At 33.6% G+C, this 25,882-nt stretch overlaps 1 protein-coding gene across 2 annotated transcripts in view; it reads right to left on the bottom strand.

Annotated features, from left to right (window-relative positions):
* Positions 1-25,882, bottom strand: part of LOC145254787 (coiled-coil alpha-helical rod protein 1-like) — a 93,794-nt gene that overhangs the window by 53,706 nt on the left and 14,206 nt on the right. For both annotated transcript variants that reach the window (XM_080113573.1, XM_080113574.1), the window contains exons 5-9: positions 22,637-22,812; positions 19,389-19,524; positions 13,836-13,943; positions 9,043-9,095; positions 1,442-1,529 (exon numbers count right to left, since the gene is read on the bottom strand). In XM_080113573.1, the coding sequence (XP_079969699.1) occupies positions 1,442-1,529; positions 9,043-9,095; positions 13,836-13,943; positions 19,389-19,524; positions 22,637-22,812 (561 nt within the window). The remainder of the gene's footprint in view (positions 1-1,441; positions 1,530-9,042; positions 9,096-13,835; positions 13,944-19,388; positions 19,525-22,636; positions 22,813-25,882) is intronic.

The following is a 25,882-nucleotide window of genomic DNA, read 5'->3' as shown; positions in this document are numbered from 1 at the left end:
AAGGATATACTTAAAATAACAATTTTTCCAAAATAAAAAAATCATACAATTCGCAAACTTATTTTTAGTAAAAGAACTTCTGTTTGTAACCAAAATGGACTCCTTCTCTCGATTTTGACATATGAACTTGACATAACAACTAAGTTGTCCGAAATCCACACAGATGATATATTTATAGCAATGAAGGCTTTCTGTAGAACCAACCATACGTTCCGGAACCACTGCTAATTTCAGTCAGTGCAACTGATTGTCACAGACAGAACGGACAGTAGATCTCCAGTTTTACATCAGTTTCCTTCTCCTAGATGCATGTCTGAATGAAGACTGAGGGTGCATCTCTCCCAGTAGTTTAAACATACCCTAGCTACTAACCTGGAAATTTCTATATCCCAGTACAATGCCAAGTATTCCTAAATGATCACCCATCTGGCACTAGCCAGGTTCATCATTGCTTAACTTTGGTGATCTAACAAGAGTCACTATGTCAACATGATCATGCTGTACATTTGTAATCAAAACCGGAAGTAACAGAAAGTATTTTATATTTGGAACCTATTTTGGCCTAATACCGTTTTCTGCTATTCCGTTACGTCAAATTTTATAACCTGTTTTAAGTAGTTTTGGAAGACTAAGGGATAGAGTATGCTTATTTTCAAAGGGTTATATGTCCTTTTTTTTTACAAGGTAGTCACCACTTATCAAGGCCCAGAAGCCACTCAGGGATAAGGGTTATTGCGTGTACAGTAATCAATGGGATAGCATCATAATAATCGTTAGCATTGGAGATTTGATAAAATGTCTTACTTAAGGGGGCGGTTCATCAGGAATTTGTTTATATTGGACTTGAAGACATCCAAATGTAGTCAGGTGGGAAACAGGCAGACGGAAGAGAGTTCCACTGGTGTGCACTTCTAAGAAAGAAGCTTTGTTCGTGGAATCTACGTTTTGATTTTGGCACAGATAAAGAGTGGGGAAAATTATTGACAGTGGTTTCAGCTAGACGGGTGTTTATCGTGAAAGATTAGTGAGGGGGGGGACCAGAGATTAGAGCTCAGATGAGCACTTGCTATGGAAGTAACGATAAAACAAAGACAGGCTTGCAACATCTCTTTTGTGGGAGACAGGTTGCAGGAAAGAGAAAAGGATCCCCCACTAAGTCACAAAATCTATTTTGTACTTTGTCAAGGCAGGATAGGCTGTTTTTAGCAGCTTCTGCCCAGAAGTGGCAGCAGTACTCCATCCTTGGACATAGTTGGCTTTTATATAGATAGAGAATTGCATCAGCAGTGAGATATCTTCTGGAACGATAGAAGGATCCTACCATTTTTCTTCTAAAAAATAAATAAATAAAACATTACATTCGCTTTTATGTCTGCTATTTTTCAAATTTCACATGCATTTTCTCCATCAAAGAAATCGTTAAAAAACAAATAACACTAACTTTATTCTTCCAGTCATTTTCATCATGTTTCAAAACAATTCTTGTCGATTTCTGCTGGACAAGAAGAGCAAATACTTTTTCTCTCCACCTGAAATTGACGAATATTACAAAAAAAATTTTTTTTAAATTATATAACTTTAATATAGTAATATATAGTAATAAGTAGAAATATAGTAAACAGAAAATGTTTATCTTATTTTGTTCTTTTTCATATGTTCACTACCATATTAAATTGAAATTCTGAACCTGATATATATATATATATATATATATATATATATATATATATATATATATATATATATTAGTGGTGGGACGATTAATCAGAATCGGAATCGTTAATCGTAAGAATCGTGTATTTTGGGAGGCATCGGAATCGGAATCGCATCGTTAAAAAATACCTTAATTTTCCGATTCCTTCATTACGATTCTTTTAGTCTGATGTTGAAAAAAAGAAAAAAAATTCCTGATATTTCTAACTGCAAGAGAGAAATGTAGCATGTTATAAAAAGAAACCAAAGAAATTCATTATTAACAGGGCAATGCTTAGTGCCCCTCCCTTACAAGGTTCATTCATTCAGATCTATTGTGATCAAAACTACAAAAGAGTTAACTTGAAAAGAAGTATGCAGAGCTCTACATTGCGAGTAAAAATTTAAAAAAAAACGCTTATCTTTTTGGCGACTGTTTTTTTTACTGACAAATCTTCTAATAGTAAATGAAAATGCTTTTTCAACTTATATTTTCTTAAAACGAGCAAAGTCAAATTATTTAAACAGTAAAAGTTTTAATAGAACAATATACTTTTTTTTCTTTTTTTAAAAGAAGGCTTTTGAAAGAAATATCTCTAAAATGAAATTGATTACGTTGTATTATTTCGCAAAATTTGGACAGTAGTCGGCTTCTTTTGAAGTTTCAAAAAAACCGACCCCATACCTATCTCTTTCAAACCTAAAGTTATTAAATAACCCCTTCGTTGATTTAAGGGTAATTAATTCAATTCAGTCAAGTTGTTTTTTTTTAAATTTCATTGAAATAAAATCCATTTTTTAAATTTTTTTCTCCAGAAAGATAAAACCCTGAATTTGATTATATTAAAAGCAGAATAATATAATCTTTTTTCTAGAATTTTAAATTGAAAATTAAAAAAACAGTGTTTGACGCAGTTTTTTGCCGAACGAAAAAGAAATTAATATATATTTTTTAAAAGGTGTTGTAATCAATTAATTTTTATGTCTAAATAATATTTACGATTAATTAAATAATTTCATTCTAAAAAGTATTTATAAATAGAATTTTACTTAAGACTTATAGTTTAGCAATATTGAACCGCATGAACCATGTGTGAATTGAACACAGTCAACCAAAAAAAAAAAAAATTCAAAAGAAATGCATATTTGCATTTCATTATGTAAACTTTTATACATTGGTTTCAAAAATTAAATTCTATAAGTTTTTTTTTTGTTTTGTTTGTTAACTACTGGTTGGTACAATTTACCGCTCCATGCCTTTATATTTTTTCTTTTTGTCTTTTTTAGCGGATTATTTTCAATTAATTATCCAAATAAGTGACTAGCTTTAAAACAAAATTTAATAGTAATTTATTTGTTTACAGATAAACTGAATTTTCTAATATGGCCTCAAAGTCCAAAAAGTCTAGCATGGAAACTTTTTGAAGTTGATGAAGATCATGAGTTGAAAGCCATTTGCAAAGTCTGTCAAATTAAAATATCGCGAGGAACAAAACCATCTAACATGACCACAATAAACATGTTAAAACATTTAACTATGAAGCATCCAAATGAATTGGAGGAGCAAAATAAAAAAGAAAAGGAACAAAAAATTACCAACTAGTCACTCAGAGCAGTTTTATTAATGAGGGTCGAAATCGCAGTGTCTTTTTTCTTTTGGCCTAAGTCACCAATTTTTTTAACCTTCCTTAACTTCAAAGAGTAAATACAATATATACAACTAAAAAAATAATTTTTAAAAATGCTGATTCTATTCATGAAAAATTCTTTTAACTAGAAATTAAAACTTAGGTAAAGATAGCTGACTGACAGCAACAGGAGCACTGGTTAACTACTGAACCACGTGGAAAGGTGTAGGAGGGGGAGGAAAAAAAAGGAAATTAAATGATGATAATAAATTATGATAACCGTCTTTGAAAGGCACTAAACTCCTAAAATTTACTTCTTTAAATTTTTAGGCGGCATTCCCCGGCGATTTTAAAGCACTCTCTCTCCAAAAAATAAAAAAAAAGATTTAATTTTTAAGTTTGGGAAAGATATATTTATTATAACCGAATTCCTGTATGAAGACTGGATCTACTTTATTGGACGTTAATTTGTGAGATAAGTAATTTTTCAATGTTTAATGTTTTTAAAGTTTCAATTATCAATTAAATTTTTTTAATTGCGTTTTTTTTTTCAATTTATTTATAAAAAAAAAACAGGGTTTAAAATGTATTTTTCAAGGTAACAAGCTTCAAAATAAGTCTAATTAAAAAAAATCACTTAATTTTAATTTCGACAACCCTAAGAATTTAATTATTAAAAAAATATTGAAATGTGACATTTTTTTATTTAACATTTCTATTAGTTCAATTAATTTTCTTTCAATAATTCATTTCACTCAACAAACTTCACCATTTTTTGTTTTGTTCTATCTTTTTCTGTAATTTTGGTAACTATTTTTGCTCAATTTTATCTAGTATTTCATTTGTTTTTTATAGTGGTATCATTTTTAAAAGTAAGAAAAAACAATAGGTGTTAACTACTCTTTGTGAATTATGGAGGTCTGAAGAACTGCCGTCACAAATACAACTATCAATAGCCAAACAAAAAATCGTTTTTGAAATTCCTTTACTTGTAACTTTTCGCTATACCTACCTTTTGGTATAAAACACAAAAACTTTTGATTAATGGTATTTCTCAAATATGGTCGTTAACTTTGGAAGGGTTATTTTGTATCTGCAGCGCCATGTCACGTGGTATATTATTTTTTTCATTACGCACGTTCATTTATAAATTATTAAATTAAATATTTATCTTTGTTTATATTTAATTAGTATATATTTTCTTTCTCTTCCGCTATATATTTTTTTATTTAATTCATTAAATCTGTAAATTATGAGGACCAAAATAATGAATCATGTTAATTTATTCTGTAATTTTCTTATTTTTATTCTGTTATATAAATTCTATTTTATTTGTTTTTTCTCTGAAGGATAAATTCTATTTTCTTTGAGTTTTTTTTTCTGTATTCCAATTAAGTAAAATAAATTTTCTCTAAAATAAATTTTGCTAATTTTTCCGTTTAGTTTACTATATAATAATTTTATTTAAACCAAAACAGGACGGTGTAGACATAAAATATCTCTTCCAAAGTTAGGGAACATATTTGGGAACTACCGACCATAAGTATAAAACTACCTGGTATATTTCAAAACAATAATTCCCTAGGAATCGGAATCGGAATCATACTTGGTATCGGAATCGTTAATCAATATTTTCCTGGAATCGGAATCGTATAAAAATTAGGAATCGTCCCAACACTAATATATATACACAGGGTGTCCACAAAGTCTGGCTACATTATATAGCCAGACTTTGTGGACACCCTATAGATTATGTAGTCAGACTTTGTGGGCATCGTGTAGATTATGCAGCCAAACTTTGTGGACACCCTGTATATATATATATACATCTTTTTTCACTCAGAAAAAACGTTCGGAAAATGGTCCGACAAAGAGAAAAGGAGGATTACAAGAAAAACAAGCAAGAGTTATCTGTGCTATTTAATGAAACCTGCATATATATATATATATATATATATATATATATTTTCAAGCAAATATTATTAAATGCAATGGAGACACTTTGCCTTATGATTCTTTTTTTTAATTTTTCGATTTTCCGTATACTTTTTTTTGTATCGAAATCAAAAATATGAATAAAAGTTCCCCAGTTGTTGTTGTCACGAGCGCTTTCGATTTGTCCACGAATCATCTTCAGGTGTTGAAGTCAAAGTGCGAAAGAGTAAAAATGAGAATTAAAAGTGAAATCTAAAATATACAGTAAACGGCGTTAGGTGATGATAAGTTAAAATATATAGAGTCAATTAAAAGTTGATTAAAAATATAGGTTGATTTAATTATTTAAAATTAAAAAAAAAAAGAATCATAAAGCAAAAACGTCTCCGTTGCATTTAATAATATTTGCTTGAATGAAAAAATGCTGCCTAAATATACCAATTTCAAATATATATATATATATTTTTTTTTTTAAATTTACTACACTTATAGATCTCCATGAAAGGAATTGAATGACACCCGTTACACATATCAAGGTCAAAGGGTTTGAGATATGACCTTGATCTTTTTTTACAAAAATGTGGATTTTTATGGAGAGGTGACTAACTTTAAAAGACGATATCTCTGTTATTTATGGACCTACAAAGTTCATTCATATATCATTCTAAAGTACTTGGATAGATCTACAATTTTATCTGGGGATACTTTTTTTCAAGGTCAAATTAAAAAAAGTTGACCTTAACCTTTTACCTGAATTATCTCAGAAAAGGTCATTTTAATTTTTTTGTAAATCCATATAAAAAAATTTATGTTGCTGAAACTGAATTTTCTCCATTTTTTTTTTTAATGCAACACACATTTTGTTATGGAAAAAATTTATATAATAAAAAAGAATTTTGAAAGGTGTTAAGGGTTAATTAAATTATAACATAAAACATATGCGATCCCACTAGTGAACCATTTTTTCTCAATGATTGATATTCTAAATCAAAAAAACGAATATCACATTTAAAATTGGGGCCGGCTACTAATTTTCACGATAGTGAAAAGATACTTTTCCACAAGTTTGATGCAATAAAAAGATACGTGCGCACTTGCATGTACAACAATGACCACCACTTATAGAAAATATCGCATTTAAATTTCCCACAAATAAGTAGTTTTCTGGATATTAATGCTACATGTTATGAGTGGTGGCTGTTGTTACATGTGCATATTTTTGCCAAAAACAAACAAAAACAAAAGCACTAATACTTTCATAAATATTGGCAAACCAGAAAAGTACCCAATTCAAAGTTAGCAACACACATTATATATATATATATATATATATATATATATAAAGGAACTAACCGTAGTATGTGTTAATCAACGTTTCGTCTTTATTTCAAAATGAAACTTTGATAAACACATAATACGGTTTGTTCCTTTTTATTTCTCTATTTTGTCGGAATACTATTTCCATTATTTTCATCATATATATATATATATATATATATATATATATAAAATAAAAATTACAATCAAATTTACCAAAATGATCCAAGATGGTAAAATTAAAGTATATTATAAATATTACAGAATTAATATTTATAAAGTTATCTCAGCCAGATGTAAAAGCTCGATAAAACCAAATAGGAGATAGAGCTTATAATACGAGCAAACAGTTAATAAAACATGTTAAAAAAACACTTTGAAATGAGTTAAAAACATATTTAATCTGAAAAGGAAAAACTAGATAAGTAGATAGTCCTTAATCCGCAGAGTTTTGAAGAAATACTTTCCTTCTCATCAGAGGGTAGGAATTAGCAAAATGCGAGATCGGATTTTGCATGCAAAAGTATTTGATGAAACAACAAGTAAGTCAAAGATCTTACTTGAAAACAAAAAAAGTGAAGCAGAGGGAATATGGTGAAGAAAAAGGTGATTACACATGAATGGATAGTCTGGTGAAAGGTAAAGTAATCAATTCATGTATAATCACCTTTTTCTTAATCATATTTTGGGGTTTGTTTTGTTTATTAAATTGTTAGGTGAAATAGAGAATGGTCTCATAAAAAATAATTAAATTTATCGTTATTTTATGTTTCCAATGTAATTCCCGTCCCTCCCCCACCAGAAAAAAACAAATTGTATTTGTCAGATTTTGTTCTCCCCCTCAATTGCCAAACTTGAAAAGGTGACATGTCTCATTGAACGCTTGGTGGCCAAAACGTGGGTGCTGATTTTACGTTAAATTTATATAGTAAAGTGATTCCCCACTCTAACATGTTATTTTATTTATTTATTTTTTTTTTAATTTCTTCTCTCATATTTATAAAGGCTGTTTAAATGCATTAGGCTGAAAAAAGTAGATCTCCATTTTTTTAGGGGTTAAACGCCGCTGGGTCACGTCATATAAAGTTATCTTTTTAATTGGAAAATTAAGTTTGTAATCGATGATATTAACACGAAAAAAGAAAAAAAAATGTAAATTGTGGAATTTAGAGGGGGGGGCAGTAGATCTTCATATTTTTAGGTATTAAACGATGCTCCGTTTAAGGAATAAAATAAAACAAACAAATGAAATCTTTTCAGTTTTTTTTCCTGTTTTTTTTTTTTTAATATTTAAAAAAAAAACAATAAAAGCTAAACATTTTTCTATCTACACGGAATTATTTTCCAACTAGAAACTTAATGAAATTACCAAATGATATTTGGTGAATGTTTGTTTTTTTATGGATAGCATCTAGGGGAAAATAACTCTAAAAAAGTTTTTTAAAAAAAATGTCGCTGTTTGAAATATTAATTCCAAAATAAATTAAATTAAATATATTATCAATATAATTGTTGTTTAAAATTTATTAAATAACAATTTTAAATAGAATACTTAAAATAATTCTCTTGTTAAAAACATTAACTAAAATACTGCTATTTAGTAAAATCGATTTTTCTTAATGTCATATGCAAATAAGGTGATCTCTTAATTGTATATTTTTCCAAGTATCATACTATATATAGAAATAAATGAAAGATTAAAATAAGACATGTTTTGTATATATTAATCAAATTGTGAACAAACAAACAAACAAACAGACAGGAATATGAATTTATATATATAGATTAGAAACTGGTGCTCATGTTTTTACATTAGAATTTATTAGCAAAGGCAGATTGTTTGTTTATAAAAAAGTGTCATAACAAAATTAGAGAGACGGGTCAAACAAGCAGAGAACTCATTGACATGGCATGATGTGGATCGGCGCATCACAGAAGGAAGGGGAGATGATTCATACAAATTAGCAAAAGAGTCTGTTTCGGAAAGTCAGAGACAGCAGATCAGAAAAAGTCCGTCTCTGATTCCCTGAGAATATGGATTGGCAGAGTTCTCATGGAGGTAATGAGATAGAAATAAATGGCAGCTGAAACTATAGCAAAATAAGGACCCCACCTTTTAAAGACGAGAAACAATGATGCAATTTCGATTGTGGAAAACTATGGTGACTAAATAAAACCCATTTGTCCAGAAAGAAATGAAACTTGCGTCTGTTGCTTTGCATTGATAGAACTTTTGTTTCAGATGCGATGAACGGTGAGACACAAACATCTGGGCATGAGAACAGGATATAAAAGGTATGTTCGGTTTCGTTTTTACAACCCCTCCTCCCCCCAAAAAAAAAATGGCTGATGTGCCGTAATTGTGAACATTGATGCAATACAACAAACATATTTGAGAAATGACAAAAACAAAATTTGAGAAATGACCTTTCAATTAAAAGAAAGAAAAAGAAATGACCCGAACCCAAACCTTTTAAGAAGAGCATTTTCTTGCTTCTCTTTCTTTCGTTCACCAAATGAATCCTGAAAAATATACAAACACAATCAAAATGTTACTGGAAAATGCATTTTGAAAACAAAATTTTTTTTTCACGATTATTTTGAAAAATGGTATAACATTACTATTCCAATGTACCATTATTCGTGCTCACACTATTAAAACTTTTAGCACTAGTCCATGACTCCCGCCTCCTGCCTCCCAAGAAAAACAAAAATAAAAAAATCTTTATGATGTACACATCCATGGAAGAAACAAAATATGCTGCAATACTACACTATAGCAAAATTTGGAAAATGAAAAATCGATTTTAAAAAAAACAAAAAAAAACAATGGTATCTAATGACTTTTTGTGTCAATTTAATCTAAAAGCAATGATATCTACTTAATTGGCATGCTAGAAATACTTAAATATTACCGCATTATTTTTAACAAAACATGAGTTTTCAATCTTTATCGTAAAAAATCTTCACCATATTTCTTTGGGAAGATGTGATATTATGACACTATTGGTGTCATGAATGCATGCAGCGAGGTGCATATTGAGGTGAGAGGGGGTGTTTGACCAGACGGGATAGAGGAAGAGAGGGCGTTGATGTCTGATTGGGACAAAACAGAAATGTCTATGGGATTTTGTCAGAAAGAGAAAAACAAATAATAATTGCTTTTATCTCATTGTCATTATATATCTGTTAACATGAAAGGTTGTTTTTAAAACCTCTGTTGAGAGGTATGAAGAGATCCAGAGATACTTAGCTGATTAAGGCTGACAACTTAGAATGGGGGTCAAGGGTAAGGGTTGCCGCCAAGCATTGTTCGACCTGGAATGACTAATCACTCCTAATTTGATAATAAGTAAAAACCTCAGTGCAAATGAGGATTAAAATTTGGTAGAGATAAGTTCAAAGAGGAGGAGTAGAAATTAGGGGAACAGAGAGAGAGAGGTGTTGAGTGGACAAGACGATGGGTAAGCTCTAAGATGAAGAAAGAAACAGTGTTTGTAACCACTCTCTGAAACAGAGGTGGGGAAAAGAGGTTGAATTTTTAGAAAAAGGAATTCTAAAAAGAGTAGAGTCATAGCCAGCAAACTGAACGGCTGGGCTGGTCAAGCGCTCCCAATTTGGGGGCCCTTAGGGCCTGATGTCATGATGTTAACTAGCCTGTGTTAATGGGAAATCTGTGACTTTACTGGTCTGGTCTTACATCGTTTCACTGCTATAGTCAGTCACCTCAATTTAGACAGTAGCTGTTATGAAGTAATGGAATTAATAAATAGTTTGTTATTGTTATAAACCGGAGTTCTGTTTGTTTGTGATGAGGACTCTTCATTTTGCAGCAAGCCGCAAGGACCAGCAGAGTGACTGATGTACCCAGAGACTACCTACACAGAGTAGGAGACGATTCGATCGAAAGGCAAAGCGCCCCACCATGAAAACACAGTGGGTGAAGACGATCAACAGGCCAACTTGTGACAGGACAATGTACGATCGAAAGAACACCTGTCATATCAGGTGGAGTCCGACAAGGTTAAGGGCACCCAGTGTGGTTGGTGCAGTACCGGTCTCGTTATAATATAATAATAAGTGAAAAACTCAGTTAAGGCAAAATGCACAATTCATTTAAAAAATCGGCAATAGTTACATATTTACTTCCCTTTGGAACTCTCCGGAGTTTTATCAGCCAAACATTTTATTTTTCAATAATTTTCATCAAAAAATGTTTTCTTTGATAATTTTTTTTTCTACCTCATCGTTTATCGTAATTTTTCCACATATTCATTACTTTAACATGACAATTAAATGGAGGCCATTGGTTTGCCTAAAACTTCAATATTAAAAATTTTGATGTGCAATGATTTATATCTCTGTGGGTTATGTGTAAAATAACAGCTCTGAACTAATAGTGCTTTGTGATTTAATGGTGTTTGTTGAGTGTTGCACAATGATGCAGTATTTTTTATTTGAAAAGACACACTACAGGAGAATTTTGATGAAATAAAAGAAACATATTATTTAATTGGAATTCATTGAGTTGAGTATTATATGATGAGATCCCTGGCAACACCAGATGATCTTGCTTTTCAAATAGAGGAAGAGAAGATGGGAGAGGATGAGGTATGGTTAGGGGGGTCATGCTGACACTTGGTCAAGGAAAAACAGATGCTTATGAGATTCCTGTCCCCAGAGAAGAAATAAAATATTTCAATGGGAAATAAATAGTTATCGCTTATCACATCAGTGCCGGAGTGGGGTTTTTAAGAGAAAGACAACGAGAATTGTCCTATATCACGGCTGAATTCTAATGATGATGATGATGATGGTTTGATGTTGCTTAAACAGAAATGTCTATGGGATTTTGTCAGAAAGGAAAAAAACACAAATGATGATTATTTTATCTCATTTGCTGTTATATATCTGTTAACAACGAAAAGGTTGTTTTTAAAAACCTCTGTTGATAGGTATGAAGAATGGGGGTCAAAGGGTGAGGGGTCGCCGCCAGGCATTGTTCGAAACCTCATAAGAGCTAAGTTGAAAAGCTCTTGTTCTTAGCTGGGAAATTGATTAGTGGAACTTAAGTATACAACCTGCATCATGAAGCTTGAATCAAAGAACTCGACTAAACAAGTGTAAAACGATTTATGAATAATTATTTTGTTTCGTTATATAAAAATGTCCCAGAGTTTTTCCTTGTTTCTCGATTGCCAGCCTGAATGAAGATGCAGTTTATTTCAGGTATGCCCTGACGCCAGATGATGAAAGAGATAGACTGGATCCAGCACGAAGCCAGAGTGATGACCAAAATCGACAATGTTGCCACACGGACTTAGGGTCATGCACATTTTGCGTGCCCTGAGCAGCAGAAAGATATTTTCCAGTGACCAGTGAGAGTCTGGTCACCTTTGAGGGGTCCACCACTAGACAAGTAAGAATGTAGCCCTGCTGGGTTGCATCTATGGTCCTGTGAGCTGGGAGCGACGAACACGGCCAGAAGTACATCACAAGTATGCTCCAGTGAACCAGGATAGCGACGGATGCGGCCCGGCCCTCGGACAGAGAGGGTGTTAGGGTTATATTATTTATTAATTTTTTTTTTACTGACTATTATCCTCATCTTTTCTTTTTTGTTGTTGTTTCACAACGTTTCAGCCAACTATTCCTCTGGCCTTTGTCTTCTTTGGATCCGATCCAAGAGGGAGAGACTAGCGGTAGATGCACCAGCCCAGATGTGGCAGCAAATATCTATGCATGGATCAATGGTGGCTGTGTAGAGGTTCAAGATACTCTAAGATACTCTCCAGTGTGAGTAATCTTCTAGCACGATAAAGGGAACCCACCTTCTTTGCAGTAGACTTTGCAATGTCCTCAGTGTATTTGTTCTAGTTCATATTGCCTGTGAATGTAAAGCCGAGGAGTTTAAAGGAAGAATTCTCAGCTAGGGTGTTATTAATCATGGCTATCGTTGGGAAGACATCTTATAATTGTTAAAGGAAAGCAGCTTAGTCTTAGTAGCATAATAATATAATTCAACGGGAAATATTACTCAGGGTTCATACAGATTTTCGATGTTCATTTTCAAGGCTTTTGAAAGTTTTTTTACAACCTTCTCCAGACAAAATTCAAGTTTGCAAAACAAAATGTAATAAATAAACAATGATATAATCTATATATCTATAAAAGTGAACGTGTCTGTCTGTCTGTGTGCGTGTGTGTCTGTGTACATTTCCCTATGCAATAACTCTGTCAATTTTAAGTCTACAGACTCGAAATTTGATATACAGGGTACTGAGATTTGGGAAAATCTTTGTAATCCGGTTTCGGACAGAAATTTGGCTGTTAAAGGGTCAAAATTCCACAATTTGACCTTTGAGAATTCTACCAAACTCCTCCGCCAATTTTGGGTCTAAACACTTGAAATTTTAGATAGAGGTTCCTTAGAAATGGATCTAACTTAATAACTTGATTTGAGCCCAAAACAATAAATTTTAAGGGGTCATAATAGGGGTCAAAGTTAAAAAAATTGACTGCTTTTTTTTTTGTTTTGCTCAACATACATCTCCAAACACCCGGGCAACGCCGGGCTGAAATGCTAGTAAACCAAAAAAGTTAATAATTGTCAACAGGAAAAGTTATTTTCATTTACATTTTGAAAGTCAGCCCCTCTTTTCGATTGACTAGTCTTAAATAAAACCTTCGCCACTTCCAGTTTGGCGATGGATGCAACAGCAAAGATGTCACTTTTTTTTTTTATATTCTTTTCCTCCTTCGCGGTACAGGTTCGAGCCTGCTTGCCTACTAACACTTTTTTTTTTGTTTTTTGCTCAACACCCGGGCAACGCCGGGCACCCAGGCTAGGTGTGGATAAAAGAGTTATGTCCCTTTATCACGAAACTACCCAATGTTATTATATGGAAAACATCAGATAGTTTTGTGATAAAAGGATGTTGCTGTTGTATCCACAATAATACAATGTAATCTCAGAATAATGTATTTCAGTTATATTTTCAATATTTATAAAATATTTCAAATTGTATTTTTATCAATGCTTAAAAAATAATTTAATAATATTTATTTAGATTTTTACTGGATATAAAGAATATGATTTTCAAGACATTTTCCATATTTTCAAGGAATTTTCAAGGTAATAATAGAAATAAGACCCTGTCAAAGCAAAATTCAAGGATTTTTTAAGTTTGTGCAAACCATTTTACCTTTTTAGGCATGAAAGATAGAAAAAAGTTTGACAGAAGTGAAAATTGTTTTTATTACCTGCAATAATTCAGCTTCTTGTAAACTCAGAATTTCTGCCATTGACGACAGGCGAATATTAAGAAGCTCAACATTTGACTGAACATGTTCTTTCTCAACAGTACAAACCTGAAACATTAAACAAGAAATATATTCAAGTGAAAGTAGAATGTTATAGTTTGCTTGAAGCATTGTGCATAGTGTACAAAGAGTTGTATTTAAAGTTGTGTATGACAAATGCAGTTACTTCCCTTTAATCTTAATTACAAAAAACAAAACAGAAGGAAAGATAATCTGCGTATGCACGTGCGCATAAGTAATTAAATAAGTGAAACGCATAATAATAAAATCATTACTGACAAATATTGTAACAATATTTAATAATAACAGGCATAAATGCCAACCTGCATTTCAAAAGTAATTTAAGAACCTTGTGAGCCTCTTCTACTGCGCTGCTGCTGCTGTTTCTGGTTTCCGGCATAGACATACCTCTATCAAGTGATTGTACATATTTTTTCTTTTTCTTCTTTCTGAAGATAAGATGTACCTTGAAAATTTAAAAAACTAAGCTCTACAATACCATCATGGTTTGACACAACGGTAAATAAATATTTTATTCATGTTATTTGGATTCTTCGGACTACTGTTCTCATCTTGAGTCCCATTTTCACGTTTCTTCTCTTCGCTATGGCACAGTGGTTAGAGTACTCGAAAAAATCAATCGTTACTTCCACGGCAAGTGCTCCAATCCCTGGTCTCCCCCTCGCCAATCTTTCATGAAAAACACCCGTCTAGCTGAAACCACTGTCAAAATTTTTCCCCACTCTTTATCTGTGCCAAAACCAAAACATAGATTCCATGAACAAAGCTTATTCCTTAGGAGTGCACACGTGTGGAACTTTGTTCCGTTTGCCTGTTTCCCACCTGACTACAACCTGGATGTCTTCAAGTCCAACATAAACAAATTCCTGATGAACTGCCCCCTTAAGTAAGACACTTTATCAAATATCAACACTAACGTACTGTACACGCAATAACCTTTATCCCCGAGTGGCTTCCGGGCCTTGATGAGTGGTGAACACCTTGTAAAAAAAAAAAGTGAAAAAAAAAAGTTGAAGGTTCAATTTTCAGTGTGGGTAACCAAAAAATACAATTGTAAATTACTTAGGATCTCTATCCAGTCATGGCTGAAAGAACGAGAGCATGCTACCCCCATGAAGTAAATAAAAGGGTTTGTTCGAAATTCCGTCCAAATTCCAGAGTTTGATAGAAACGTTCCAGAGTTCGGTAAAATACAACTGAAGAAGATTGGAGGTTCCATTGACCGAAACGTTGTGAAAATGACACTCAAGATGAGAACTGTTGCCTGAAGAATCCAAATAATACGAATGACTAATCCTCATCTTAAAAATTCAGGAACAAAATACTTTATAATTGAAAATTATTGAAATCTTTCAATATTGTTATTATTCTGTTTACCTTGTCTTGTACACAATTGTTTTTCTATAAAACTGCATTGTTATAGCCTTCAGACACAACTTCTTCCATATATGACTTTATCATCATTTCTATGTTTCTAAATTTTTTAGATGAAGATCAATTATTTCTATCATTCGGACTACTGTTCTCATCTTAAATGTTATTTACACAATGTTTCAAATGATGTAATCTCTGACCTTCTTCAGCAAATCCATGGTGTAACAGATAAAGTACTAGATAAAATTCAGTTGGAAGTGACACTCTTCTAGAGGTTGAAGGTTCAACCCTTAGTGCAGCCAATACAAAGAATAAAATTGTGAATTACTGAAGACTTCTACACAGGCATGATGGAACTACAGCATGCTGTGCCTATAGATTAAACAATGGGTTTCATTTGAAATTCTGTGCAGATTGCCAAGGTGGACAGAGAGATTCCTGAGTTCAACAAGATACACCTGAAGAAGGTTGGCGGTTACATCGGCCGAAACGTTGTGTGAATAACAATCAAGATGAGAAGAGTAGTTTGAATAATCCAAATAATACAGAATTTATCGTAACAAAGAAAATCATTTTACAGCAATATCAGCAAATAAACAAAACTCAAATACAAAGAAAAATTGAAAAAAAATGAAAACTTATAATGATTAAATAATTTCAACGTGTGATAAATAAAAAAAAATTAAAATTAAAAAAAAAAACAGATAAGATCTTAAAATTGGATTGATAAGATCCATGGCATAATGGATAGAGGATTTATAAGGCCTATAGCACAATGGATAGAGAAGTTGAGTCTCTATGGTTCCAGGTGCGCATTGTCTGAAGATAGCGGTTTCAATCCTACCCAAAGCAGGGCAGAAGATTAGTTGATCAAAATGCGGTAAGACAACAACTACAGAAGGCGTTAATTACTGAGGACACAGTTACAAAATAGCATTCTTAGGCCATTGCGTTAACGACCTGAAGAAGGCCAGAGAATAACTTGCCCGAAACATGATGAAACAATTGGGCTGGTGCATCTGCTGCTAGTCTCTTGCTCCTAGACAAGGTTCAAAAGAGAGTCGCCAATCTGATAGGCCCTGAACTGGCATCTAAGCTTCAGTCTCTGTCCCATCGACGAAACGTTGCATCCCTCTGCCTGTTCTACAAGTATTTTAATGGGGAATGCTCTGACGAACTGCAGACACTTGTGCCCCCACAACGTAGACACCCTCGACAAACCCGACAGGCAGATAAATCCCACCCCCATGCAGTAGAGATCGCTAGATGTAAAAGATCTTTCTACTCCAGTAGTTTCTTCCCCAGAACCGCTAGACTCTGGAATTCCATTCCAGGTCCCTGCTTCCCCAGCTGTACTGACATGCAGAAGTTCAAGTGTAATGTGAATCAACATCTTGCTGCCCAAATCCCAAATCCCAAAGCAGGGCTTGATCAAAATGTGGTGAAGCAACAACAACTATGAAGATGAGGATAACAGTCCGCAAAAACATGAAGACACAAATTATGAAGTCGGCTGGGAAGCAGGCCAAAAAATAAAAATAAAAATGATATATAAGAAACACAAAGTGTAAAACTATTCTATTCAGAGGAATTAAGTTTACCTGTCCTCGGATGGATATATTTCTAGTATATATAAAATCTTTTAACAGGCGTTCTTGAAATAAACTACTAATAATAGACTAGCGGGACTTATGATAATTCCTTTTTCATATGTAATATATTGATGATGGCATTCTGTGGATGTTCAGCATAAATGGAGATGCCCTGATATTATTGTAGCTCTTTTGTTAAAACTGCAAAAGTATTTGTCTAAACTAGCAGGGACATCCGGCGTAGCCCAATCATAAAATACGCTTAAATATGATATTTTAATTTATGCAGATTTCGTATATATTCTTATAGAGTCAAATTTCTATTGATTTTTATATTATAAACTTGTGATTAAAAAAAATATATATCCATATGACTTGGGTGCATCAGCTTGAATTGAAACCGAAACCAAAACTTATGTAGAATCCTTGGTAAAATTATTTATAAAAAAAGGGAGGTCATAAAAATTAAACCACAGTCACTCGGAAGAAAAATATGCAAGTATGACATACAAAATAACACACGCTATCATATTAAAATATATATAATAAAATATATATATATTTATGTGGAAATATATTTTATTTCCTTATAATATATACTAATCCTTATTTAAGAAGCTCAATATAATTACAGAGCAATATAGTGAATGAATGACTATATTCTATATAGCAGTCTATAAAGTCTATATTCCAAAGTTCATGATGCTGACCATCTTATAATTTATTCCTTTAATTCACTTGACATTTACAATTCTTGACAGTATCTGTTTCGTAGCGCAAAATCAATCACTTAATTATTTTATCAATAAGTGAATCTATTTTGCCCTTAACTCATCAGAAGAAACAGCAACAATCAATCCATCAAAAGGAAATAAAGTGCGTTTTGACATGATTAAAATCCGAAAAATGGAAGAGAAGCTGTAAATACCTTATAATATCTTTTCATTATGCTATTTTGAATAAGACAATAAAATACTTATTTTGTTTATTTCAATTACTATAGGGGAATGATTTCTTTTACCGAATCTATTCTGATTGTGCCATATTTCGACTGGGAAATGCCAGTACACAGGTCCTGCTAGTAAATAATAAACTACTTACTTTGATGATTTCGACTACTATTCTCATCTTGGTTGTTGCATCCACATTTATACTTAGTCAGTGTAAATTTCTAGTCAATATATATACAACATAATCACGTTGACATAGAGGTTTTGTTAGATTACAAAGTTAAGACACGCTGATCCTTGTCAGTATTAGATGGGTAATCATATGGGAATATCAAATACTATATGTGGGAGGACGGTGATTCCTTCTTCAAAAAAAACAAAAGACTGCAAAACATAACGCCGTCATCTTCTCAGAAACTGCTTGTGAAGTTAATGTTGCCTAGCAACCTCTCCAAGACGAATACTACATCGGTTACAGAGACATGATGTAATCTCTTAAATTTCTAATGCATATCCTGTTGAACTTCGGAATAGATAGAAAGCGGGGGAAAAATGTTAATAGTGGTTGTAGCTAGTCGATTGTTTTTTGTGAAAGTTTAGCAAGAACATAAAAAAGTTTCATCAGGTTCAAAACAATGCACCTAAAAAAGATTGGAAGATACATCGGCCGAAACGTTGTGACTGTCACAACCAAAATCACAATCACCCAGATTATCAATCTTCACAATACTAATTTACAATAAAATAAAAATCACTCAAGATTTCTACCTGGTTATGGCTGACAGAATGGGAACAATCTATCCCCATGAGTTAAATAAATAAAAAATTCAGTTCTAAATTCCACATAGATTCCTGGGTTTGTTATGAAGATTCTCAAATTTAATAAAACGCATCTGAAGAAGGCCAAAGGTTACATCCGCCGAAACATTGTGAGAATAATACCCAAGACTACAGTTCAAATAATCCAAATAATACAAATATAAATCCTATTTAAAAAAAATAAAACCTATTAATTTGGAATAAAATAGGAGAATAGAAGGTGGATTTTCAGTTTACTTTCGGCAACCCCACAATTCTAATTTCTCTATTTTGTCCTTTAGTCCTCACATTCCATCAGTGATGTTTCTGACAAAGAGGGAAGAATCGCTGTTATCTGAATCAAAATCCATCCACCTAACACTTATCATAGATTAGTTTTTGGCCTCAAAGTAGTTTTTTTGTTTTCTTTTTTTAAGCTCCTTACATCAAATGGCTTCATGCATTGTCTGGAGCAATTTCTAAAAAAAAAAAAAGAAAGCAATTAAAATAAAAATAACTTAACACTTCTACTTAGTCATGGCTGACAGAATTAGAACAATCCACCCTTGTGGATTAAATGAAAAATTCAGTTCAACATTTCATTTAGATTCCTAAATTTGACAAGATACATATGAAGGTTGGAGATTATGTCGACCGAAACGTTATGAGAATAACGTGCAAGATGAGAATGTAGTCAGAAAAATCTAAATCATTAACGCTCATCTGAAAAATTCTGAAACATAATAAAAAAATCTTACGTTTAATTTGTTTCTTAAAGTGTCGTTCTCCGTTTTTAGAATCTCCGCAGACTTGGGAATGTTTTCTGATTGCCCAATGTACATCTTAAGCTGTGTAACCTGCTTCAATTGGTTTTCACATTCAACGGTTTTTAAACTGAAATTGAAACAAAAACAATCGGCAAAATTTATTAGAAAAGCAAACTAAAGCTTCACTTGAAAGAACGGAGTGCTTGGTTTAGTAGATGAACGAGATGCCTTCAATAAGTTTCCAGACTTTTTTTTTTTTCCAGCATTTAAAACTTTGGTTATTTCTTAAGCTCAAAGAAAACCTTAGAGGCTGTCGTTATGAAACAATTGAGGGGCTGAAAGGATCATTGACACACTCACACAAGAGGACATCCAAGGAGTTTTCCAGGAGTTGTTGGAACGGTACAAGTGAATTACTGTCGGGGGGGGGGGGGGGATTACTCCGAAGGAGACTAGGGTTTAATATGTGTACTATCAGCAAAAGAGTCACAGTTTGATGTCAGTGTGGGATATGTTCTCAAAACATGACGATTCAAATCTGTTGTCCACTCATCGCTAGATAGATAGATAGATATACAGATAACAGACAATTAAATATTCCTATTATTTAACACTAATTTTTAAATTTTTACCCCTTAGCAGCCATTTTTTCTGAATGAAAACTGATTAAAAAGTTTTCCACGTGTCTGAATACCCTATATACCAAATTTCAAGTCTGTAGATAAAAAAATTGCTATCATTAATTCTCAGTAATTTCTATTATTTATAAGCAGGTCTTTTTTAAGTACTAACAAATCATCGCCTATCAAGGCCCAAAAGCGACTTGAGGATAAGGATTAATGAGTTTATCAAGTAGGCAGCAAGACAATATCATGATGATTTGTAATGATAATTGAAACTGGGCAGAACTTGATTATTTAAAAGGACGGCTTGACATGAACTTGTTAACGTTGGACAAAATACGATCATGTTATAGTCAGCTAGGAAGCAATCTTGAGGTATTGTAAAAGTTCTGTTCAGTTTTAGGTACACAAAAGAAAAGGAGAAATTTATTTACAGTGGTTATCGATTACAGTGGGGAAAAACTATGGCTTGACTGAGCTCCAATCTGTGGTACTCCCAGGACAGAGTTTCTTTCTATTTGGCCTACAACAACCAATAACATCATTTGGAAGGACAAAGCAATCAAGCTCAACTCAAAGATAAGACTCGTGCATTCCCTTGTCCACTCAGTTTTCCTGTATGCTTGTGAAACATGGACCCTTACAGCAGAATTAGAGAATAGGATTCAGGCCACAGAAATGAGATGCTTCAGAAAACTGCTTGGTATCTTTTACAAAGACCACATAACCAATGATGAAGTCAAAAACAGAATAAGACAAGCCATGGGTCCTTATGAAGATCTTCTCACCACAATCAGGAGGCGCAAACTAAAATGGTTCGGCCACGTAACAAGAGAAGAGAGGGATTACCAAGACAGTGCTCCAGGGAATAGTCAGAGGAGGAAGAAAGAGATGAAGACAGAAGAAAAGATGGGAAGAGAACATCACAGAATGGACAGGTTTGAAGCTGAGCAAGGAGGTCAAACGTGCAGAGGACAAGGAAGGATGAAGAGAATTGGTTGAGAGGTCATTTGTAGTGCCCCAATGGCAACTGCCAATGGGTAGGTGAAGGTGAAGGTGAACCAAGTAGAACAGATGCGAAACGTAATTCTCTCGGCCTGTTTCAGCAGAAAAGTAGGGATAGTGTATACTGGTGGCTAAAAGTCAGTCTAAATATGTAAGTGGTCTCCCTCACTCCAATTGATTCCTTCTGAATTTCCTCCCCATCTCTCTCTCTCTCTCTTTCTTCTACAATACGCATTTCAGTTTTCTGTCTTTGTTCTGTTTAAATAAAACACTTAAATGCAAACTAGTATCTGCATCGTTCTCAATCAACACCTGAATTCAACAGCATTGATGAAACCTGGGTTACAACCAAAGATGTATGGGTGTATAATGTTTATGTACCTGTAATGGTTAGGGTATATAATAGGGTTACCTACTCATTTGTGATGTATTGTTGTTAAAAATAAAATTTCATATTAATAGAAAATATAAGCATAACTGAAGTAACCTTTAGTATTGGTCATTAGTAAATAACCATCTTTCAACCATGTTATTACTCTCAGAAGTAAAGTATGCAAACGAACCAGAAGGGATTAGACTTCCACATTTTAAAATTTAATTCAAGCCATTAACCTTTAATTCAAGTTATCTTCTATATATATATAAAAGGCAAAATGTGTGTGACTATTTCGTATAAATAAATGTGCTCTTTGGTTTAGGAGTATATATGAACCATAATACTTGGCTTCAACATTTTAAACTTTAATTCAAGCCATTAAATTAAAAAGAAAATTAAATTAAGTGACCCTGCCATACCAAAGAACCCACTTTTGATTTGATAAAATCCATAACTCTTTCTCCTCTCTACATGCAAAGATAAAAACATCAAATTTTAAATAATTCAAACTTTTGTGAGATTTTAGAAAAACATTCTTAATATAGTGAGGAGGGGAAGGGGGATATTGGAAAAACTCAAATTCACTTAAAAATGGTTCTCTTTATAAAAATAAAACTGCTTAATCAATTTAGATGATTTTTGGTGTGTGATATTTTCTTTTTATCATGGGTACGTATATCATAAAAATTTTAGTGATTGCCCAGAGTTCCCTCTATAAAAAACAAAAATATGGAAAAATCTTTATAATGCATGTATGTACTCATACTCATGAAAAAACGAAAAGATAATATTCCAAAGATCACACAAATTGATCAAGTAGTTTTATTTTTATCAAGAAAATCATTTTTAAACAACTTAAAACGATTAATGGGAAATTGTAAACATTACAAAGCTGATCTTGCAAATTTGAATTATTCTTGAGTTATCTTTCCTTGTTTCTTCAAATGTCAACACAAAACAGTCCTTTTTTGCTTACTTATAAAAGCTGATTAGTTGAAAATGAAATTACTTGATCAATTTACATGATTTTTGGAATATGATATTTTCATTCCATCATACAGGTTTGTTTTACTTTTGCTTTTTAAAATAGAGGAACTTTTGGAACAGAACAAAGATTTTTCATTATTTTTGTTTGGGAGTTAGACTAGCACCAATATTTTGTACCAAACACATCATTCATACTAATACGGTGTAACTGGAATGACTACAAGACATGATGCAGAATTATTTCTTACTGCAGATCTCGTTGAAGTTGAAGTATTTGATGTTCTGAATTTGTCTTCAAATCATCCAAGTTCTGTTGCAGGATTTCTCCTTTGCTCCTCTTCTCGTCCAATTCTTTCTTCAGGTCATCATTCTCTTTGTGAAGAATTTCTATTTTGGATTGATAATCTTCTCTCAAATTTGCAACCTTTAAAAAAGAAATCAACGTGTTCAGTCAAATAATATTTAAACAGATGAGCAAATTTATCTTTAGTTGACCTTTGATAACTAAATATAACCAAATAAAAAAGTTACTAGCCAAACCCATGTGATTTTTAGAATATGACATTTTCATTCCCTGACAAGTATATACAGCAAAGAGTTTTCTGTATTTTTTTTTAAATAAGTGTAATTCTAAATATGCACTGGATTTCATGTTGAGATTTGAATATATAAACATTAAAATTTATTCAGATGTTTTTTTAAAACAACCTTTGTTAAAAAAAAAAGTATGTTGTTCTATTAAACCTTTTATTGTTTAAATAATTTGACTTTGCTTGTTTTATTTAAAAAAAAAACAAATAAGGGTCAAAAAGACATTTTACATTAAGTAATGAGTTTTGGAAGATTGTCTGTGAAAAAATATAATCACCAAAAGATAAGCGTTTTATTATTTCTAGTCGCCACTTGGAAAAAATCATTCGTAAATACGACTTTCACTCACAACATAAAGCCCTGTCAGCATCGGAAATACCCAATGAGCTTCGATTATATGTTTCTTCTTAACCCTACCAGATCTGAGCTACTGAACCTAATTTGCCCCTGTGCTTGGCCTCCTGGGAAAAATTGTGAGAAAAATTTAAACTCGTTGGTAATTTTTGGCCTTTCATCTACTGCCAGTTTCAGCCTTCATGTGCCAATCCACCCAATAGGTAGAGCCCTTCTTGATGCACAGGTACTTTGTGCAATGGGTTCACCAGAACCTTGTTTTCACCTTATTTGGGGGGGGGGTAGGATACTCCAGGGTGCTGTCTGTTATATCTCAGGTGTTTCTCCATGCACACAGCACAGACGTGGCCAGATGATGTGCCAGGGGGAATTTCCCAAAAGTGTTTGCCTGGCTTCAGGTGTTGAGCACAGGGTTCTTGTTCTCTGTGAACGGCTGTAGAATGGTAGTTTCCTACCAGTTCCAGACACAGTGTTTGAATGTATCTTGTAAAATACAGAGGTTTTCTGGCAGTTCCTTGTGTAGAAAGGTACAACACATAGAAGTTGTAGCAAGCCCACATGAAGAATTTGATGAAGAGGCATCAGGTCCAGCGGTAGTGGCATCATGAATGGTGAAAGCAGGTCATCTGATCGTTCTTGTCACCACTGCCCATGTACTTGTTGTAGTCCAAGGCAAGCCGTGGAATGCTCACTTGATGAAAATACCATCCTTCTCCTTCCTGTTGACAGTTCCCATCTTTACAGGATCATGGTAACTGGAGATGAAGGTGATGGGCTTGCTTTCCTGCCATACCATACATGATGCTGTCCTGACACAGGTAGCGACTTTTAACTCGAGGGAGTTTCTTGACTGCCTTGGGAGACTTTGGAAAAAACTTTCTGTTCTGTAGGAGAGTTCCAACAACCCAACTTTGTAGGTTATTCACAGCATATTTGGCCCGAGTTACTGAGTTGTAGAAGTGGTTCATGATCAGAATGTGGGAGCTGCCCTTCATCTCAGCTGATGTCAAAAGACGAACAACAGTGTTCTCGACCGCACCTAATTCTTTAACTGGTATTGGTGCTGCCCCAGTGTAGACTTCTGCATCGAGAATATATCCAGTCTCTGCTTCATAAAAAAGAAATGATTTGATGCCCCATTTTCTGAGCTTGTCTTTTATGTACTGTTTTATCACCAGGTGAGTTTCCCTAGGAATCATTCCCTCATTCAGGCTCAGGTGTTGCCTGGACTGGTAGTAGTGTTGAAACTTGGGAAGTAGATACTCCAGAACAGGCCTGATTCTGTCTCTATTGTCAATGCCAGCATCCTCCTCATCAACCACATGCAGGAAAGTTCATATGGCCAAGAATCTGTCTTGTGTCATGATGTTGCGGAACCCGAGAGTATATCCAATGAAGTAACTTCCACCACTTAACCAGTAAGCCTAATAGCTAGGTTTCACACATATATTCCATGTAGATCCTCAGCCCAACAAAGGCTTTCGTTTCCTCAACAGAAACATCCTTGAAATTCTTGTAGTAGTAGTAGTAGTAGTAGTAGTAGTAGTTGGGCCTTTCTGCACACATTTGAGTATAGCTGGAAATGCCTTTTCAATTATTACATTATTTCTCTCTGATAGGGTCATAAGAGTAATGGTTGATGGGCAGAAATCAGAAGCTCACAGTTGGGCCCAACTCTATTCCTGATCTACATCAATGATCTTCCAAATCACACCCTAAGATCATTTGTAGACATTTATGCTGATGACACTACCATCTATGGCAACACATTAAAGGCCGTAAACAACCAAGTTCTCTCTGATTCTCTCTCCTCTGATATGGATTACATGGTGCAATGGGGAAAGAGGTGGCTGGTTAATTTTAATGCATCTAAAACCAAGCTTCTATTTTTCCATCATCAATGCTCTGATCCCATCTGGCATCATGCGAAATGAATGGTGCTTATCTTGGGGAGGCTCCATGTTTTAACAGACTTCTAATTCTGACCTTTACTCCTGATCTGAGATGGAACACGTACATCAAATCCGTTGCCAGGGCTGCTGGGAAAATGGTGGAAATGTTCTACCACTCCAGTAGATATCTCACTGCTGATGCAATTCTCTACCTGTATAAGAGCCAAGTACGTCCAAGGACGGAGTACTGTTGCCACATCTGGGCAGGAGCTGCTAGAGGCAGTTTATCTTGCCTTGACAGAGTTCAAAATAGATTTTGTAGTCTGCAGGGGGAGGGGTCCCTTTTCTCTTCCCTGCAACCTCTTTCCCACAGAAGAGACGTTGCGAGTCTATCTCTGCTTTATCGTTATTTTCATGGCAAGTGATTGTCTGAGCTCCAATTTATGCCCCCCACCCTCCCTCCGCTGTCCTGACTTTCACGAAAAATAGTTGTCTAACTGAAACCACTATCAATAATTTCCCCTACTCTTTATCTGTGCCTAAACCTAAATGTAGATTCCATGAACAAAGCTTCTTTCTTAGAACTGCACGCCTGTGGAACTCTGCTCCGTTTTCCTGCCTTCCAACTGACTACAATATGGTTGTCTTCAAGTCCAA

This window comes from Euprymna scolopes, chromosome 30, assembly GCF_053919585.1.
Source record: "Euprymna scolopes isolate OS-2025 chromosome 30, ASM5391958v1, whole genome shotgun sequence".
Taxonomy (NCBI): domain Eukaryota; kingdom Metazoa; phylum Mollusca; class Cephalopoda; order Sepiida; family Sepiolidae; genus Euprymna; species Euprymna scolopes.
Note: the sequence above shows the minus strand (reverse complement) of the source record. Positions and strands in the feature narration are given on the sequence as shown.